The sequence below is a fragment of the Carcharodon carcharias genome, chromosome 26, assembly GCF_017639515.1.
Source record: "Carcharodon carcharias isolate sCarCar2 chromosome 26, sCarCar2.pri, whole genome shotgun sequence".
Taxonomy (NCBI): Eukaryota; Metazoa; Chordata; class Chondrichthyes; order Lamniformes; family Lamnidae; genus Carcharodon; species Carcharodon carcharias.
In genome coordinates, this window is record NC_054492.1 from 24,604,103 (window position 1) to 24,625,533 (window position 21,431).

At 39.7% G+C, this 21,431-nt stretch overlaps 1 protein-coding gene across 4 annotated transcripts in view; it reads left to right on the forward strand.

Annotated features, from left to right (window-relative positions):
• LOC121269905 (CTD small phosphatase-like protein 2) overlaps positions 1–21,431 on the forward strand; it is a 70,722-nt gene that overhangs the window by 7,369 nt on the left and 41,922 nt on the right. For 2 of the 4 annotated variants that reach the window (XM_041175016.1, XM_041175019.1), the window contains exons 2-3: positions 18,344–18,448; positions 20,721–20,927. In XM_041175016.1, the coding sequence (XP_041030950.1) occupies positions 20,745–20,927 (183 nt within the window). In that variant the 5' untranslated portion in view covers positions 18,344–18,448; positions 20,721–20,744. Of the gene's footprint in view, positions 1–16,301; positions 16,552–18,343; positions 18,449–20,720; positions 20,928–21,431 lie in introns of all 4 variants that reach the window. The other 2 variants (XM_041175017.1, XM_041175018.1) reach the window with 2 other exon arrangements.

Sequence of the window (21,431 nt, forward strand, 5' to 3'; positions counted from 1 at the left end):
AGCTTCCTGGATCCATGTGTTTCTTTTGGGTTCAAGTGTACATATTATGTTAAAAATTATGCTGGCAGGTACAGTGACACCACGTTGGACTAGTATAGCTGTGTTCACTTAATCTTGCTATCATCTTGGTGATGCTAAAACATCCTTATATAATGCATATTCTTGATGTTATAAATAATCATACTGCCGACCTGTTAGCTCTACATTTGCTACAACATTTCTGTATCTCCACCTTTGATGTCCTTATTCTCAACAAAGCCTTGGCTTTCTCCTATCGTGATCATTCCTCTTGTATGGCTCCTATCTCCCAAGTGCAAGGAGTGCATACTTGCATGTATGAGGTGCACAATTTGTTTAGCTGTCTATCACCAGATGCTCATTATCCCAGGGTTTTTTTGGAGAGCAAAGATAGCTCGCTCTGACTTCCTTTATCCATTACTGACTCAGACAAAAGTGTCACCAACTGAGCCACAGTGACACTTGTGAGGAGTGAAGACGCTTGTGAAGCAGTGTGTACCATTTACAAGGTGCTTTTCAGCATCTTGCCATGCTTCCTTCAACGGCATCTTCCAAATCCACAACCCCTACCACCCGGAAGAACAAGGGGAGCAGATGTACGAGAGCACCATCTGCAATTTCCCATCCAAGCCTCACAACATCCTGACTTGAAACTTTTTTTTCACTGTCACTGGCTCAAAACCATGGAGCTCCCTTCCTAACAGAACTGTGGGTGTATCTGCACCTCATGAACTTCATGGTTTATGAATGCAACTCACCACCATCATCTCAAGAGTTGTTAGGATTGGTAACAAATGTTGGCCTTGCCATTGACGCTCACATTGCATGAACGAATGAAAAAATACATCTGATGACTTTACTGTACTTCAAAAGGAATTGGCGCTTGTTGGAGTTGGTGCCATAGTGGTGCTATCCTCTGGACAGTTGCCTTGTGTTATTTAACAGTGGGTGGCACACCGGCTGAGTAAATGTCACCATAGCACTTTGCAGTTGGGGGGTCCACTGGTGAGTAGATGGCCGCTGGATTGCCTTGAGGAATGGTAAGGCTAGGCTTCCTCATATCGCTGGGATCACTTAACTTGGGACAGACTGAAGATAGAATATCAGATTGGGCAGTGTATTTACTAATTTATGAGGGCAGCATGGCTTTATAAAGTTGTTTTAAACATATAGGCTGATGGTTTTATAGTGACCATTCATCAACAAAACCATTTTGGAGCTAAGAGAAATGACTACTGTATGTTTCTGCCATGACATCAGGTGTAAATGATGTGATGTGTTCACATGGATTATGCAGTTACATCATTGTTTGTTAAACTGTTTTGTTAATAAAACAAGATTTCCCTTCAAGGCAGATAACCCATTTATCATTAGTGGAGTGTTGGCTTTGTGTTGTAGTCTTGTTTTTGCTGTGTATTCAAGCTTATTCAGGTTGTGAAACTCAACCAAAAAAGCTGCTGAGGCCACCAGGACTCCACAAAAATACAAACTTCTACAAAGCAGTCAATATGATTTCCTTTTCTCTTCCTGGGTGGCATGTGATTTGATTCCAGGTCACTGCCAGCTATTTTGTATTTGAGAGAGTCTCCCAAGAACTGGTGTTTTGTGTCTGTCATCTAAGGATACTACTGCTCCACAGCACTTTGAAATGCCAGCATGCTGTGCTCATCCCTAAAATTGTAATCTCCCACTGTTCGGGCACCTTTCTGTACATCTTATTCTAGGCAGTAGAGTTCATAATTTGATGGACTGAGAAGTGAAAGAGCAGTGGGGAGGAGCTTTTGGATTTAGAAACCCCATTAAAACCTTGTGAGTTGTAGAATTGTGGATCAAGTCTTTATTCTAACCAAATCAAGGCAGGAGGGTGCTGGTTTTTTTTATTATAATGTTTTATCAGAGTATTGATGTGCATTTTTTCACTGGATTCCACTCCTAAATTGCATTGTAATGTTTTAAAATAATTATATTTAAACTTTGTCAGTACGTTATATTTAATATTTATATAGAACTCAGCTGTCACTTTGGCAATATTAATTGAAATTATTTATATACAGCCACTATATAATATTTAAATATTCAGCATTAGAGAGACCCTGCCAATCCCTTTACCTTTTTAACTTTCAATTTTTGTTTGCATACAAACTAAAGGCTAGTGGACAGGTACAAAACCATTTCAAAGGCTAATAGAACTTTGGCTTTTATTTCAAGGAGGTTGGAATACAAAGTGGTGGGAGTTCCATAGGCCAGAGCGTTAAAGGATATGGGACCAAGGTGGATAAATGAAGTGAAGTTACAGATCAGTCGTGTTCAAATTGATTGGCCTATTCCTGTTCCTATGTTCCCATGTTCTGAATATTAAAAAAACTAGCTGGTCCATTAAGCCTGTCCCTTCCTCCCTCGCTCACTCACTTTTCCAGAACCACTTCATCCAATTCAGGGAGCTGAAGCCTATCCTGACAGGCAATGGGCACTAGGCAGCGTACACCCAGGACTCCGCCAGTCCAGCACAGGGCGCACACATGCAAGCAATTTACCGTAGCCAATCCACCTAACCAGCACGTTTTTGGACGGTGTCCCTTCGCGCATAATTAATTGCTCAAGCCATTGACGTGGCTGAGTTCTGAAGTTCAAATTAGTAGAAGATAAAGTGAAAACTGCTTATCAGGAAGCTTCACAGAAGGAGTGATCAACATTTGGAATGGACTTCCAGATAGTGTAGTGAAAATCCTGGTATCATTTGAGAAACTTTTAAATGCTGGAGTGGATACAGAGGGAATTGTCTTTCAAGATGGATGGATTAAGATGGAACAATTGCTCTTTATTATCAGCAATTATATTATAATCTTTTTCTTCAACACTAAAGGGGTCAATATAACTGTCAAATTAACCAAAAATAGGGACAGTTTTGTAACACTTGCATTGACATATTCTAGGCCTCAAAAATCTCTGGCCTCATCAGTGTAATGCCCCATTGCTCCAGCCTATCTTGTTGAATGACTGACTGGCTAATTACCCTCCCAGAACTGACAATCTGCAGCATGCTACCTGCTTGGAATCATGGCTGCATGTTAATGAGGCTTGGACTTGTCTATTCCCCCACCATAAAACCAAGCGTATTCTTTTGGTGAATTGGATTCATGGCATTTGGAATTGCTGGCCAGGCCGGTATTTATTGCCATCCCTTGTTGTCATTGAACAAATGGTGGTGAGCCATCTTCTTGAACCACTGCCGTCCATGTGGTGTAGTTAGGTAGAGAGTTCCAGGATTTTGCTTCAGTGACAATAAAGAAAAGGCAGGATGGTTTGTGTCTCAGTTTACCTGCACCCTTTGTCCTATGTAGCGGAGGTTGTGGAAGGTGCTGTTAATCTTAGGAAGTTGTGGTCTTCTAAGGAGACTTGGCAAGTTGCTGCAGTGCATCTAGTATACAGCACCTGCTATAGCCACGTTGTGCCGGTGGTGGAGGGAATGTACATTGGAGGGAGTTGGCATTTGCAATAGTTTTATATTCCCATACCAGTAGATAAGTGTGAATATTGGCGAGTTTCTAAGTATATAATTTTAAGAATATATGCAAACCATTCTTCCACTACTAAGATTGTCCCTCCCATTTTTCTTGTGTCCTGAAGGCATTAACCTAATTGTTCTTTTGTGCAAACATCACCTCTTTTGATAATGAGTGTATCACAGGCATAATCAATCTTGTCCTTATCTAACATTTGCTTGAGTATATTTGAGCCAGGAACTTGTGTAGTGATCAGCTCTGATTTTTTTTTGCTTCTAGCATGGAAGTACTGGAGTTATTAGAGGTACTATTCTAACCCAAGAAGCAACAGAAAATTAACTTGACAAAAGAGACTTGTGTCAGCCAAGCATTGTATGATGATGAATATTTTAAAAAATCAAATAATAGATCATCTGTTTAATTGTATGCAATTATAATATGTTGACTTGTGTCTGAGGTGTTTCCCATCCATAGTGACTGCTGCACAACTCCTTTTCATAAGCGCAATATACAAAATGCATGTGTAAACAATGCAGCTTTGAGCAGAGCTTGTTTGTCAGAGCTGATGAAAGGGCCTCCACCCAAAACATTAACTTGGCTTGTTTTTTTCCCAATTGCTGATGGGCTTGCTCCATATTTCCAGCATTTTCTGTTTTTAATTCATATTTTAAGGATTCTTTTTTTATGTCAATGCAGATTTTTAATCTGGCACTTCATTTAAATCCCAGTAATTGTATTGGTGGCCCAATTGCTCGAAATATGCCTGAAAATGCATTAAGCTCTGAAATACATTTTTATTTTCAATTTTTATTTCTTAAAATTCATTGTTATTCTGTAACCTTTATTACTGAGCTGTCATAGCCAACATTTTCAGTTGGATCAGTTGCAATAGTTGATGTCTGAGTGCATAAGAGTGTATTTTACTGGTGCAAAAACACACTAGTAAATTCTTCCACAAAAAGGGAGGGGGGAGGGGTGGAAGAGAGAACAGAAACTGCTCCAGGTATAGGCCGATGAGACCGTGTGCTTTGTTAAGAAGGACTGTGCGCTACATCCCCAACCAGACCTATCAAGAATGGTGTGGCTATTTACTTTTTGTTGCATGTTTTACTAAAACAGGCAGTCAGTGTGCTTTGTGTGTTCTTATGTAAAAGTGTTGGCAGGATCTAAACAAGATTAACTGTGTGTGTGTGTAGCACACAAATATAAAGGGAGCTGGATTCAAGTTGGGCCTTGCAGGAGTTATTTAATTATAAGCAGCTGTTATGTCACTTTGAATTAAATTGAACAGTAGATGTGAAACACTAACAATGATCTTTGTCTATGATGCCCTGTGGAGGAAGAAAATGGCAAGTTTTCTTAAGAATTTGATTTGAAACATTGTTTTATGAGTTAGACCAAGCCCTATTTGTCAGCAGCTTTTTACTACATAGCCATATGACAATTAAGTAAAAATTACACTGAATATGTATATTGCGTGTACTAATTTTACACATCTGCCTAGCAAACGTGGACAAGAATTGGACAGCTTTTTAAAAAGCATTAAGGTTTCTCTATTTCTTACCTCTGCTTTTCTCTATTCCCCTGCCTTTGGCCCACCCCATCCCATCCCAGAAAAGTTACTTGCCCTCATTTCCCTGCATTATTTACTTTTCTCTGACTGGGTTAGTGACTCGCCTTCAGTCAGTTCTGCTTTGTGTAAAGTGTGTTATAATGGCTGGGCATGTTCCTTCTCTGGTTTTTTGTTTTGTTTTGGAAAGTGTCTGGCTATCTGCGAGTGATTTTTGTGTGGGTGAGAAGGAAGGGGTGGAAGAATAGTAGCTAGCAGCTTGCATCCTACCATTGTGGTTTATCAAGCTGTTGTTTACAAGAGCTGGCAAAGAGTTTGCACTGCCATTGACTTCCCAACTTTATCTCCTAGTTAAATATTCACAAGTAAAACTCAAAGATGAGCTGTATTTTTCCGACTCCTGGACGTCACTACTATAATCCAAGACGACTCTGCATATTTGTATTCCACTAATAATACACCCAATGGATCTGCTACCATGGTATTCATGAAACTTGTGTAACCATAACTGTCTAGCAGTGTATAGACCTTAAACAGATATACAGGTGCTTTTAAAGAGTTAATTTGCATAGTATCAATTGTTTTTGATAGGTGCTGTGCTATCTCGTTTGAAATTTGTTAATGTACTCTCAAGGTGCTTCTTGAAGGTGAAATGGCATAAATTGCAGATTGTTTCAAATATAACTCTATGTTGTGCTAAATATAAGTTGTGCTAAAGACTGATAGTGTGGTTCTGGTGACAGGGATATGCTACTCCTGTTACCACCAGCACACTGCAGTATAAATTAGGCAGTCTCTCTTCTAATAACCCCCAACTATTCTTGAGTGCTGAGAGTGGAGGTGGGAAAAACAAGCCTGCTTTTATTGCCTCTCTGACAACCCACATTATCATTTGCAGCATATGCATATTGTCAATTAATTAGCTGAGATTTAGATACTTCATGGAAAGCTTTGGTATTCTGGTACTTGCTTGTTTGTCATAAGAAGTTGCAGAGGAAATTCTTAGCATTTTTCTCGTCTGGACACAGGTTTTGTTGATTTGCCTCTTCCATTGAGGTAGGTACTGTTCATTGGATGGAGCGACTTGATGGAGCTGACGACTTTTTCACCCTTTTTGAATGTTGGATAGGTGAAAAGTAGAGAATGAGACTCAGAGGCTGCAGGTCTCCATTTGACCATCACTCTCCAGGAACCCCATGGAAATTTAGAAGTGCTAAATCTATTTGTTCACATGGTAATTAAATGCCTTTCATAAAGCCGGTTGCTGCACTTGATTAATCTTGTTGACAGCACTTGCATTGAGTGGATATTTTCATAAGTGGTGGATGCAATTCTTAGCACACTCAGGAAAGTTTATCAAATGTTACCCAATCATGGAATCACATCTAATGTTGGACACTGTTTTGAGTTTTGCAAGCACAGGCTGATTGGGTACAGTTGGTACCTTGCTTGTTGCGAACAGTCTAAGGGACATGTTGTTTGACATGATCTGCCAGTCTTTGGGATGTAGGACCTACATACTTAGCATCGCACCAGCACTGAAATTCATATGTCACATTACTCATTTGTTTGATGGGCAGGATGTCTCTTTGCCTTGATGGCAGCACCCTGTTAGTGGCTAACTTCACCTGTTACTCAAATTTTTTTGTCCAATCTTATATGTGATTCTGTTATTGGACAACATTGGCTAAGCAGTACCGAATGTGCTAAGAATTACACTGACAACCAGTTCAAGATTATCATTCGGGCTCGCAATGTGGTACGCTTGCGTGTTCTGGAAGCTACATATGTTAATATACAGGGCCCTGTTCTTTGCAGACAGAAAGAACGTGTGTACACATTGCACCTGTTTCAACTAAACAAAATAGGTGCCAGCCATTTTCTGGTTCATTCCCAGGGCAGTGCCCCGGCCAATCAGAGTCAACCTTCCTGGTTTGAATTTAAACAAAGCTTGGCAGTTAACTGTCAATCATCAGTTAACTGGTGTATTCTCCATGGCAAAGCCTCTATCAATCAGAGTCCACTTGCCAACTAATCAACACTGTCTTCTCATGAAGTATAAATTGTTCCTTTTACATTTGGTATTCTTGCGAATTGTCTTAAGTACAAGACAAAAAGTGTCAACAGGATGTGTATCTTTTTTCCAGCAATACTCAAGTGAAACAGTGTTAGGTTATTGGTGGCCAACCTCAGAGCACTTTGGTGTTCTTGTGGTTTCAACTGTTGGCATTGCAACCCATTAACAGCACAAAACCCTCACCATGTAGCATCTCAACATTTTTATTTATTGATGTGGTAAATGGGGAATCCAGTATGTCCAGAAAATGTACATCAACTCAAGTGTAGAGTTGAACGATGTTGCGCTACTGTTGAGCTTCACCACCTTTTCAAAATTCAAATACACAAATGTTAAATGGATGGGAGCTCCCTGGGTGCCCTATGATTAGACAAGAATAGTTTTGAATTTTAGTTTTTAACAGGCAAGTATTATATCTTCTGTGCCTTATGAAGAATATGGTCTGGTGGCTGATAACTCTCGAAGCGTACTGGTGATTATCTAGTTTATTATTCTTTTCCTTCCCCCACTTTGTTTAATGAATAGACCCTATGCAAGCGTTGAATAAGCTAGCTATGGACATCTCCACAGAATTATACAGGCCAAAAGAGGCCCTGTTATCTTTAGGAGTCTTTTCCCCCTAGTTCTAATAACCTGTGTGGATAATGCAGGCAGTGTGTTCTTCCTGGAGAGGCAATGACAGTGGTACTGCTTTTCTTCCTTAGCACCCCCCACCCCCCGAGCAGAACTGGGGCCATTGCAAGTAGTAAACCCAAAATCAAGTTTGTTATATTTAATCGTTGGATGCAGTACTGCAATTTGTCATCCATAGTCACACCCTTTGTATCACTGATCCAATGTGAATTAATAGTTCTCGAATGTTATCACTTCTTCTTGCTCCAAGTTCTTCCTCATTGTTTTTTCCTCAAAATTGGGGATATAATTAGGTATCATATTTAGTAGATTAATGTTTGATCTTTTGGCTCTTAAGACTCTTTTTTAGCTGTCACTTTATGTTTTGTCAGCTTACTATTAATTAAATTATTTGGGGAAGGCTGTCATACCTGTAAGGCAGAAGCACGCACATTGCAGAATGGAGTCGGTGGGGAAGGGAAGGGAGAGAGGTCCCAGATTTTTGAGAAGCTTTATAAATTACTGAATTTATGAATCTATCTTGTACCAAATGTTTGTATGACTGCATATCTTTAGGAATTCTACCTGGTATTGTTATGAGGTGTACCATAACATACAGCTCTCAAAATTTGGCTTTAGTACTTCACAGAATCACAGAATTGTTACGGTGCAGAAGGAGGCCATTCGGCCCATCGTGTCTGCACCGGCGCTCTCAGTATTTTAGACGAGTGCCAGTCTCCTGCCCTTTCCCTGTAACCCTGCATATGTTTCTTTTTAAATAATCATCCGATACCCTCTTGAATGCCTCGATTGAACCTGCCTCCATCACACTTCCAGGCAGTGCATTCTAGACCCTAACTACTCGCTGTGTGTAAAAGTTTTTTTCTCACCTCGCATTTGCTTCTTTGGCAGAGCACTTAAAACTGTGCCCTCTGGTTCTCGATCCGTTTACGAGCGGGAACACCTTCTTCCTATCTACTCAATCCACACCACCATGATTTTGAAAACTTCTATCAAGTCTCCTCTTGGCCTTCTCCTTCCAAGGAAAACAGTTCCAACTTCTCCAATCTTTCTTCATAGCTGAAGTGTCTCATCCCTGGAGCCGTCCTCATAAACCTCTTCTGCACTCTCTCCAATGTGTTCACAACCTTTCTATTGTGTTGCACCCAGAACTGTACACAATCAAATCTCCTTGCTGTTATACTCTATGCCCCTATTAATGAAGCCTAGAACTGAAGCTTTAGAAATAGCTCTCTCTACCTGTCCTGCCACCTTTAATGACTTATGTACATATACACCCAGGTCTGTCTGCTCCTGTACACCCTTCAGAATAGTATCCTTTGATTTTATACTGTGTCTCCATGTTCTTTGTACCAAAGTGCATCACCTCACACTTCTCTGCATTTAACTTCATCTGCTACCTACCTGTCCACTCCACCAATATGTCAGTGTGCTTTTGAAGTTCTGCATTGTCCTCACAGTTTACAATTCTCCCAAGTTTTGTGTCATCCGCAAACTTTGAAATTGTCCCCTGCACACCATGATCTAGATCATTTAGGGGTCCCAATACTGACCCCTGGGGAATTCCACTACAAACCTTCTTCCAGCCCGAAAAATATCCATTAACCATTACTCTATTTCCTGTCCCTCAGCCAATTTTGTATCCACGTTGCTAATGTCCGTTTTATTCCATGAGCAATAACTTTCCTCACAAGCCTGTTGTGTGGTACTGTATCAAGTGCCTTTTGGAAGTCCATATACACCACATCAGTGGCCTTTCCCTCATCAACCATCTTTTGTTACCTCTTCAAAAAACTCCAGCAAGTTAGTTAGACACAGTTTTCCTTTAACAACTCCATGCTGACTCTTCCGAATCAATCCAGGCTTTCCACGTGACTATTAATTCTATCCCGAATAATTGTTTCTAGAAGTTTCCCCACCACTGAAGCTAAACTGACTGGTCTGTAATTACAGGGCAGATCTTTACAACATTTTTTGAACATGGGTGTAATGTTTGCAATTCTATAGTCCTCTGGCACCTCCCCTGAATCCAGGGAACATTGAAAGATTATTGCCAATGCCTCTGTAATTTCCACTCTCACTTGCTTCAATATTCTTGGATGCATCTCATCCGGTCCCGGTGCCTTATCAACTTTAAGTTCTGACAGCTTATCCAATGCCACCTCCTTATCAATTTTGAACCCTTCTAGTGACTGAGTTTCCTCCTCTGTCACCATGGCCTGGGCAGCATCTACTTCATAGGTAAAGTATTCATTTAACACCTCAGCCACGCCTCTTGCTTCTATGTATAAATTCCCTTTTTGGTCCCTAATCGGCCCTACTCCTTTTACCACCTTTTTACTATTAATGTGCTTATAGAATACTTTGAAATTTCCTTTTATGTTAACTGCCAGTCTTTTTTCATAATCTCCCTTTGCTTCTCGTAATTGCTTTTTTATGTCCCTTCTGAATCTTCTTTATTTAGCTTGATCCTCAATTGTATTTGCTATCTGACACCTGTGGTAAGCACACTTTTTCTCCTTTAACTTAATTTCTATCTCCCAGGGAGCTCTGGATTTGTTTGTCCTACCCTTCTCTTTTGAGGGAACATACCTGGACTGTGCCCAAACCATTTCCTCTTTGAAGGTAGTCCATTGTTCACTCCTGTTTTTCCACCAACCTTTGGTTCCAGTCAGTCTGGCCCAGTTCCATTCTTGTCCCGTTGAAGTCCGCTCTGTGCCAGTTGATTATTCTTACTCTGAACAATATCCTTTTCCACCGTAATCCTAAACCTTATGATACAATGATCACTGTCTCCTAAATGTTCCCCTGTTGTCACTTGATATACTTGGCCCGCCACATTCCCTAAAACCAGGTCTAGCAGTGCCTCCTTTCTTGTTGGACTGGACACTTACTGCTGTAGGAAATTCCCCTGAACACAATAAGACATAGGACCAGAAGTAGTAGACCATTCGGCCCATCGAGTCTGCTCTGCCTTTTAATGAGGTCATGGCTGATCGATAATCCTCAACTCCACTTTTCTGCCTTTTACCCATGACCCTTGATTCCCTCACTGATTAAGCGTATTCAAGGCTGAGATAGATTTTTAATAAGCCAACCTCTACAGCCGTCTATTATAAAGAATTCCACAGATTGACTATCCTCTAGGAAGCTAGAGAATTCTCGGTACAATCTAAGAATGCTTGTCTCTCACTGCCCCTTATACTACCACTATCCCAGTCTATATATGGGTAATTAAAGTCCCCCATTACAACTGCTCTACGATGTTTATACCTCAATGTAATTTCCTTGCAGATTTGTTCCTCTATGTCCTTTCCACTAGCTGGTGGTCTATATACTATACCGAACAATGTAATTTCACCCTTCTTATTCCTTAGCTCTAACCAAATCGATTCTGTCCTTGAATCCTCTGACACATCCTCTTTCTCCAGTACTGCAATACTCTCTTTAACCAAAAACGCTACCCCTCCTCCTTTTTTCCCTTTCCTATCTTTTCTGAACACTTTGTAACCAGGAATATTAAGCACCCAGATCTGCCCTTCCTTAAGCCAGGCCTCCATTATCGCCACAACATCATAATCCCACAAGGCAATCTGTGCAATCCACAATTTTATTAACTATACTCCTTGCATTCATATACATGCAGTGTAACCCTGATTTAGACTTCATTACTTGCTCCCTTACACCAACTCCATCTATTAACTTACTATTCTCTATTTTAGTGCTATCTGCCTCTCCCAGCACCCTGGTATTACTTTCTGATATTCTCTCCCGGTTCCCAAACCCCTACTGAGTTCGTTTAAACCCTCCCCAACAGCCCTAGCAAAATGACCCGCAAGGAACTCAGTCCAGGCTCTGTTCAGATTAAACTGTGCGGCTTGTACAGGTGCCATCTGCCCCAGAGCCAGTCCCAGTGTTCCAGGAAACTAAAGCCCTGCCTCCTGCACCATCTTTCCGGCCATGCATTCATCTGTCTTTTATCTTCCTACTTCTGTACTGACTTGCATGTGGCACTGGGAGTAATCCGGAGATTACTATTTCAGAGGTCCTACTTGCTAAATTTCTACCTAGCTCCCTAAATTCTGATTGCAGGACCACTTCCGCTTTCCTACCTATGTTGTTAGTACCATTGTGGACGACGACCTCTGGCTGTTCACCCTTCCCCACGAGAATGTCCTGCAGCCATTCTGTGACTTGAAAGAAGAATGCAAGTTGGGGAGAGATTAAAAGAAAAAAAAAGACAAAAATCTCTTGCTCAATGTTTAGGAATACTAATTAAGTTCTTGTATGGACGAAGCAAGTCTTGGTCCTCATTTTTCAAGCCATTTAAACACGGCTGTTTAAATTGAGCAGTGGCTGTTAATACGTACAACTCGTCATCCCATCTCCATCTGTCATGATGGCAAGAGAGTGATGCTATGTCTGTGAAAGACGTATCATGTTTACTTCTGAAAATGGGAAGTGCCTGTTCCTTTCAGCTTGTCTGAATTTGTCTCGTAAAGCTGAGTCAAATGACTTAAATCCTGCCCTGGATTATGACTTATTTCTATGACGCCCATGTTCATGAATGAGTTCCATTCTGTTCTGAAACCTGCACCATAATAAACATATAATTTTTATTTTGGCTTTTGAGCACCTTTTGGGAAACGGTTTCAGACTACCTAATTTGTGTCTGTGCAATTGTGAGTCACTTCATGAAATCAAAAACACAAAGGGTCTACCCCATGTTGTCACAAATCTTCCAAACTAAACCATCGGTATTGGCTCTAAGGTCAAGATACCTAGAGAGATGTGTTGGCATAACATGATGGCACTGTCGTTCCACTGTTACTAAAATATGATTGATGAATGAAAAAATCCAAATGGTTTTGCCATATCGGTTTTACTTCAGCTGTCAGAAATGAGCCTTAAGAACAACTGATCTTAATCCTCCAGATTCCCAGTGTCATTCAAGACTATCCTTAGTGCTGCAGATCTATCTAGAACTTCAGCAGAGTTTTTGGTGGGCATTGCATTTTGGAAAGTGACAAATTTTCATATGAGTGTAAATCATCTTTATTCCTTAAAAGCTCTGCAGAAACACTTGCATTTCTAAATTTATTATTAAGCTGGTTTTATAGTTGCATTTCTCTCTGTTTTGTCATAGAAAATATACTGGCATACATGTTGAATCCTTAATCCAAGTTTTGTAAATTTGACAATAGGATGTTGACACAAGGGCATCTCTGAGAATACACTATAAAAAACACTGGCATCAAACGGTCAAGTGATTTCTGTGATGTCATTCTTTGTATTGGCTGTGGTCTCTTCAGTAAACCACAAAATATTGCCCTGTTTAGTTCTATACTGTCCATGAAAAGTCCATGTTTGAATAAATGGAGTTCTAAACATCAGTTATTAAACATTACATTTTTTGCGTTTCTTAGTTAAATGTGGCTGTCTTGGGGTTGAATCTAATTGGGGTTCTCAGCATGAGTTTATATCAAATTTCTTCTTTTCTCGTTGGTTAACATAGGATTTGGGAGCCATTTGGCCCTTTGAGCCTACTCCGCCATTCAATAAGATCATGGCTGATTTGATTGTGGCCTCAACTGCACTTTCCTGTCTACCCCTCATAATCCTTGACTATCAAAAATCTATCCAACTCAGCCTTGGATAGATTCAGTGGTTAATGGCGTGCACACTCTGGGCTTCATTTCAATTTTTATCTTTAAATGTATTCACTAAACACTGCACAATACCAATATTATCCTGATATGGCTTCCCTGACTATTCCCACCTCGGCTAAGATTGAGAGGAAGTGCCAGTTTTCAACTTGGCAGTTTGGTGTCCAGCACCAGGAAAATGGCCACAAGGCAGGGATTGCAAGTTTAAATCCCACCATGGCATATTATGAAATTGAATTCAATAAATCTGGTAACTCGTGGGTTATGAAGTGATTTTCTAACGCCCTTCAGGAAAGGGAATTTGCCAGCCCCTGCCCAGCCTGGCTATATGGGGTTCTAGTCACTCAAAACGGGGAACTCTAATTGTATGGGGAAACAGCGATGGGCAGTAACTTTAGCCTTGCTGATAGCACCTACTTGTCAAGAAAAACATTTTTAAAAATCCCAATAGAGGATATCTGTACGTACACGTGTGCATATCATGTATTTATGGGGTTATAAGCACATACATTCATAAATACACATACAAATAAGTGAGGGACTTAAGAAATTAATCGCAGTAAAACTAAATCTGTGTGTCTGTCAACACTCCGCTTCAAATGGGATCCACTTTGATGACTTGCTTCAAATGGTAATAATTCCAGCTCCTTTTGTCTGAAGTATTTTGTCTGTCTCACTAAGTGAGATGAATTTCATCAATTACAGCAGCCCAACTCATTTAAACATGTCTATTTTTATTTTTTTTTACCAGGCTCTTGGCATCAGGATATATTATCTGTATACACCTTCCGTGAAGCACTTGCACAAATCTCATAGCTTATCCACCATCAGAGATGTTGATTCTCTGTGTCTGCCCCCTCCAGGCACCTCCACCCCATCATCAGCCTTTGAGCAATACCCTGGGAGATCTTCTAGTGAAGTTTACATCTTGTACATTGTGGAACAAAAACTGGGAGAGGCCTTAGTATGATGCATCACTTAAAACACATCACTTGCTTTATCTTTGGGCTTTCCAGTTTATATGCAGTTGTGCTGATCGCCTTTGCTTGGGTGTTGAATTTCAGCATTCCCAGTGTGCTCATAGAGAAAGGCTTTGGGGGCTGGGATGCTTTGAGTCACCAAACTCGTGCTGTACAAATTACTAGATTCATAGGATCATTAGAACATAACAGGAGACCATTTAGCCTGTCATATCTGTGCCAACGCTTTGAAAGAATCATCTAATTAGTTTCTTTTCCCCTTAGCCCTGCAAATTTCCCCTTGCAAATGTTTATTTAACTTCCTTTCGCAAGTTACTATGGAATTTGCTTCAGTTGCCCTTTCAGGCCGTGCATTCCAGATAATAAGTCGCTGTGCTTAAAAAAAAAAAATTCTCCTTGAGTCTCTGGCTCTTTTGCCAATTATTTAAATCTGTGTTATTTGGTTACTGACCCTCCTGTGATCAAATCCTTACTTACTCTATTGAAGCCCTTCATAATTTTGAACATCTCGATTAAATCTTCTCTTAACCTTATCTGCTCTAAAGAGGACAATTCCTGCTACTCCAGCTTCTTCACTTAACTGAAGTTCCTCATCCCTGGTAAATCTTCTCTTCATCCTCTCCATGGCTTTGGCATCATTACTAAAGTGTGGTGCCCAGAATTGGCCACAACCTTCCAGTTAAGTCATAATTAGTAATTTTTTTTTTCAAGGGTGCATATGATTTGTGGAGTCTTAAGATCCTGGCAGCTGTGTGTGTGGGGGGGGTGGGGGGGGGGGTGGGGGTGGATATTGGTTCAAAATTAGGTCCCACTTTCGACTGAAGATTGAAATACCATCTCTTACTCACCTGCCGCCCACCTGACCGAGAAGGAGAAATGCTTGTTAACAATTATCTGCGTATCTTCCCTGCAAGCATACAGCTTCTGAGCAGTTATATGTGGGTTTGCTCCTCTACTTCACAGTATTTGTATGCCAGATTGTCTCCTTGTAACTGGACCTTGCATCCTCTGTGCACCAGAATGTGCCTTTGCCTGCCTAACATCTGGGTAAATGCAGCAAGACTTTAGATTTAATTTTTCTACTATACACTTTCCCACTGGAGTGTATGATGTGCCACCATGTGATCCAGTAGACGGTTGAATGTGCACTGATTCAGACTCAGGCCAAGCCTCTTAACGAACAGAAAAACCTACTTAATGCTAAATAAGTGAAGAAACATTACTCAATGCAAAACAGTATGTTTATATTAATTGCAATTTTTACAATTTTCCTGAGCTAACTTTTGATGTAAAACAATCCTTGAAACATGTCAGTCAACCCCTAGCTCTACCTAGTTCACTTTTATTGTGGATCTTTGCATTGACTGGTTAGCTTAGCTGGGACAGCCAATATATGCACACAATTGGAAGCTCATGCACAGAGCAGGGCATCAGAGGATATGCAAAGAATCACTATCCTACCCTGTAATGAACAGACCCACATTTTCATCCCATACACTAATTAAAACAAAGACCCTGGAAAGCCACATAGGGTATTTGGCTTGATTCTGCAATCTGTGCCAGAATAAGTTGAGTGACCCAATAGGTGGGTCCCCATCTATGTACATTCTGAGTGATCAAACCATGTATTCCAAACATTTTGTGATCTATATATCTCTGTTTGACAGTGTGACCTATAATGCTTGCAGGAACAGCTGCTCTTAACCAGGTTTAACCTCGTTCATGTTATGTGGCCACAAAGAATTTGATAAATCTAATTGTCAAAGATAGTTCATTTTTGTAATGCCCTATTTTTAAAGTAGAGCCATTGTTGTGCAGTAACTGAATCAGTCAAATTCTGTTTTCATTACACAGGATTTCTGGTGTTGTGAGGAATGTATTGCACGATTATGTCCTTGTTTCTGTGAAAAGTGCACAATGGTCCAATACAACGAATAGCTGAGGAGTCCACTCAATCAGATGTACAGGAATTTGAAATGTTGCTAAGACTTCGAGAAATCTGCAAGTACTGAACACGCACACTGGATCTCTATGAACTGAATGTGTACACTTCTGTGTCAAGAGTCGACAGGTTCACTCAGTATGCAGAATCTGAGCCTAACATGTAAGAACTTGGGGTGAAGATCCATACTTTGAGAGACCGGGGATGCCCAACTTTTTGGAGCTGGGGCTCGATACACATGTCACAATCAGTGATTGGGTTGCATATTGTAATGCAGTAATGCAAAATTTCCCACTCCCATCATTCTTTTAGTCCTCATCCTTTCCTTCCTCCAGATTGTTGGAATTTGACCATTTTTAAAAAGTTGACGTCTAAAGCTGCTAAGATGTGGTTTATTTGCAAGCGTAAAGGAACATATCACGGAACACATAGGATTAATGAGCTGTCCTTGGATTCTGTGTTCAAAGAATCCCATGTAGTCAAAGCTGTATTTTACCTCTTCAGTCAGAGTAATCAGAGTAAAACAATGCTTGTGATAATGCCCTTTAAATTTAGCCAAAAGCAGATTGTATGTCGATGGTTAACTGGGTTGATGAAGGGACTAAAAATGAAGATGGTTGAGCATGTTTATCCAGTGAATGATTCAATTATCAAGTGGTTCTTTCTGGAAAGATGTATGTGATGACAGTGGTGGACATGGCTGTGCTTGTTTCCCATGGTCATAAATAGAGGAAAGAGATTTATGTATTCAGTGTAGCCATAGAGCTGCAGCCCAGCATGAACAGTGAGGACAGAGTTGAGAGAAGAGTATTTTTTTCTTTTAAATGGGAGAATGTGAAAGCTGCAATTATTGGTATCATATTACATGATACCATGTAATAATCATACCCAGTACGTAGTTACAGCACAGCTATTCAGCTCAGCAATTCCATGTTAATGCTTTACACAAATCTCCTCCCGCCTTTCTTCAGCTGACTCCATCAACATACCCTTCTATTACTTTCTCTCTCATTTGTTTATCTAGCTTCCTCTTAAATGTATCTCTGCTAGTCAATCTCTTCCTGTGGTAGTGAGTTCTACCACATTCTAATCATTCTCTGGGTGAAATAGATTCTTCTCAATTTCCCATTGGATTTGTTAGTGACTTTCTTTATATTTACCCACCTTAGCTTTGTTCTCTCCTCCAGATCAAAATTTGTTCCCTACGCCTACCCTACCAAACCCTTTCATCATCATGAAAGACCTCTATCAGGTCACCCCTCAGATTTCTGGTTTCTAGAATTGCCATTGAATTTTTGGCTGCTATTATATAATGACAGTCTGAATTGGCTATTTTATGAACCTTTTTGTTTTCTGATTGTTGCTATCATTGCCATGATTAACCATCAACTCTATGCAAAACAGTGAGAGGTCCATACTGGAAATTTTGCTTATTTTTATTTGCTATAATGATTTTTCTGCATAATTTTCCTTTGACTTCATTCTAATTGTCTCTGATGTGTTGATTTTATATTTGTCTCTGCATTTGGCAATTTTGTAACATGTTTGTTGTATATGAAATGTTTCCTTTAATGATAACATTGTTTGCCATTTGGAGTTGAAGCAGACATTTGGAAGTTAGAGTGGGATGGGGGGGTTTGGGGGGTAGTGGGAGTATCAGTAAATGTTACAGGTTCCCTGTATAGAAGAGATGGAAAACTATAACTAACATTTTGTTAACCTGTTGCATGAGCCACACAAATCATGTTTTCTGCTAATTGCCCTTGTTAATGCAGCTATTGAAGCATAACAAAATTTTTATCCCATAATTTTGTGATAATGAGAGTCATTAGTAAAATTTGATCAGATGTTTACTAAAACACCTCATCAAAGAATGGTAGCAATTTTCTAATGCATGTGACTGACTCATTGTACTCTGAATTCTTCACTCTATTATAATTCTTTCTATTTCTAGGTTTTGCACCACGTGACTTGACTTGTTTCTGCACCGTGCTGTTCACCTGTTCATTCCCAATGCCAAAATAAGCAGCACTCCTGTTCTGCACTATTTTCTTAGATTGTAAGTAAAACCTCTGGTCTTTGACTTTGTGAATAGCTCAAAAGGAGCAAAGTTACAAAAGCTAGAAGAAATGTATTTACAGAAATAATGCTGCCTAAATTTTCTGTTGTGCATTGCATAATTTCAGCACCAAATTAACACAGCTTAGTATGAATAAAAATTATTTGTTGGTCTCAACTCCATCTTCGCCGTTCAAGCTGAGCTGCAGTTCTATGGCTACACTGAATACATAAATCTCTTTCCTTTATTTATGACCTTGGGAAACAAGCACAGCCATGTCCACCACTGTCATCAAATGCACCTTTCCAAAAGAAGCACTGGGTAATTCAATCATACATCAGATAAACATGTTCAGCCACTTTCATTTTTAATTCTATTTTTCTAATTCAGTTTTAATCAATTAACTGGCCCATTTGAGCATTGCCTTTTATCTCCTTTGGCATTGCGTTCAAGCCTTGTACTGATTCACATAGAATTATATAGTGTTTACAGCACAGAAACAGTCTATTTGCTGATGTTAATGCTCCACATGAAACTTACAGGAGGAAAATGCTCACTTGTCCTAAGTGAAAGAAATTTTACACCTTTGTCTATTCAATTACTAGTGAGTTGAATTCACAGCAGAGCTCACCATAGCTTGCAATAATTGGCACAGTTTCTTCTTGCTTGATTTGCGTGGGAAGTGAGAATGTGTTAAGTGCTCTTATGAAGTTGGATTGAAACACACTTTGAGGTTGAGCAAAGGAAGCTCATGAACCAAAGCTGTGCTTGAGATGATGAGACCCTTCACCAAAAAAGGAACTTCCACTTCCACCTTCTCGGTCTTTAGCAGTTGCTTAAGAATGGATTGGCTATGGTTGATATGTTCATGGAAGTGGAGAGAAAGGAACCTTTAACAAAGATTGAATTACCTGAAAAAACTCAGCAGATCTGGCAGCATCGGCCGAGAAGAAAAGAGTTGACGTTTCGAGTCCTCATGACCCTTCAACAGAACTGTTCTGTTGAAGGGTCATGAGGACTCGAAACGTCAACTCTTTTCTTCTCCGCTGATGCTGCCAGACCTGCTGAGTTTTTCCAGGTAATTCTGTTTTTGTTTTGGATTTCCAGCATCCGCAGTTTTTTGTTTCTATCTTTAACAAGGATTCTTAGTCTCAAAAAATTGGACATTGAAACATTTTTGCAATCGCAATGGAAATGGGGTATGTATTGGACAAGCTGAATGTGATTAACTACTCCACCTGTAAGGGATAATGTGCAAAAAAACCTACAAAGCTTTGAAACGGCCAACTTTGGGCACATGGTCTTGATCAATATGTAATCTGACTGCAGTACTCACCAAGCTGTTGTTTCCTAATGTATATCAGCTACCCCTAAATTTCCCCCTCTTCAACTTATTTCATATTCTGTGATTTTCAGGCACTTAATTCTCAACAGATCATGTATTTAAAATTTACTACTTTTATTTTTAATGTACCCTTATAAATTTGTTTATGAATATTTTGTCGTTGATTTGAACGTTATCTTTATGTGTCTGTTTTGTAAATCTAAAATAGGCTATTTGCTAATGGGCTTCATTTTATTAGGAAAATACTTGAGTGTGGATTTTGGGAATAACCTTATTCATATATAGGTGAAATCAAGATCATTAATACTTCAGTTCTTGATTTAAGGCTAAGGTTGCTAACCAGAAAATGATGAAGGGTGTAACTATTTTGATACGCAGCTGACATTAGTGATGTAGTGTTAACCTGGTTAGAAGTTTGACTTAAATATTACAGTAGAGCCTGTTTTGATGTGTTAAGCAGTTCCACCATTCTACTGTTCCTGTCTCATTATACAGAAAATCTGATCCAGGTATCTCATAACATGAATGTATTGTAGAGTTTTCTGTAGTCAAAGAAACAAAGATGTTCATTATTCATATATTGCCTTTGGGTCTCAAAAAAGGACTGCAGAGTCAACCAACCAGGGGCTGAAAGATAGTAGTTTTGTTTTACATTAAGTCCATTGCTATAGCAAAACAAATTTTAAAAATGAACTGTCTTTATATTCAAGAATGTCAGGAGGAGGCCTGTAAGCTTCCTGCATGTACAAGTTTAATGTGGGGAGCAAGAATAATTTTACTGGTCCAATTCACCAGGTCTCACTTTCATTGTTACAGGTCCCATGTTGATTTTTACATGGGTTGATTTGCTGGACTGCTGGTTACTTTTATGCCCTTCATGTTCATTGACACTAACTTAGTTTATATATACTTTTCCATATTCTGCAGTTGTTCATGTGACACCTTTTGAGAATGAGGCTGAGAATGCGAAAGGCTTCTCAGCAGACAACCCCTGTCCATGCATCACGACCTGAAAAGAAGCGGAAGCGCTCTGATGTAGATGATTCAATACCTGTTATGGGGGCAAAACCACAGAAGAAGGAAACTGGTTTGCTCTCATCTATTAAAAGACTTATCCGAGGAACTGCAGCAAAGGTATGATGATCAAATATCTGCAGGACTGGTGTATAATGTCATAATCTGAATGTTTTATAAACATACTGTCTGATAACTAAAATTATCTCCGCTTTACACTGGTGCCCTGTAGACAGCTAGAGTATAAGGAAGAGCTGGGAGGAAGAAAAGATTGGCAAGGATATTAAGATAAATGTAGCTTGTGATATGCTAGTTGGTGTTTAGTTGCCTTTGCTACAAGATGCTTCTTGCCCTTCTATTCATGACCTTTTATCCTGGTTATTCACCTCTGTTTGGAGCTTAAATAAACTGGAGACATTCTACATTAATGCAAATTTTATGCAGTTCATTGGAAGGAAACAGCTTGCCTTTTTTGAACCTTAATTATTTTACCCGTTACCACTGCATTACAGCATCAAGATGCTCTAGCATCCATCCTGACACTTAGACAAGTCTTTAGTTAAACATTCATTTTGTTATTTTAATTGCTTACTGCAGTGTGGAGGATTTTGGGTTTGGGGATTG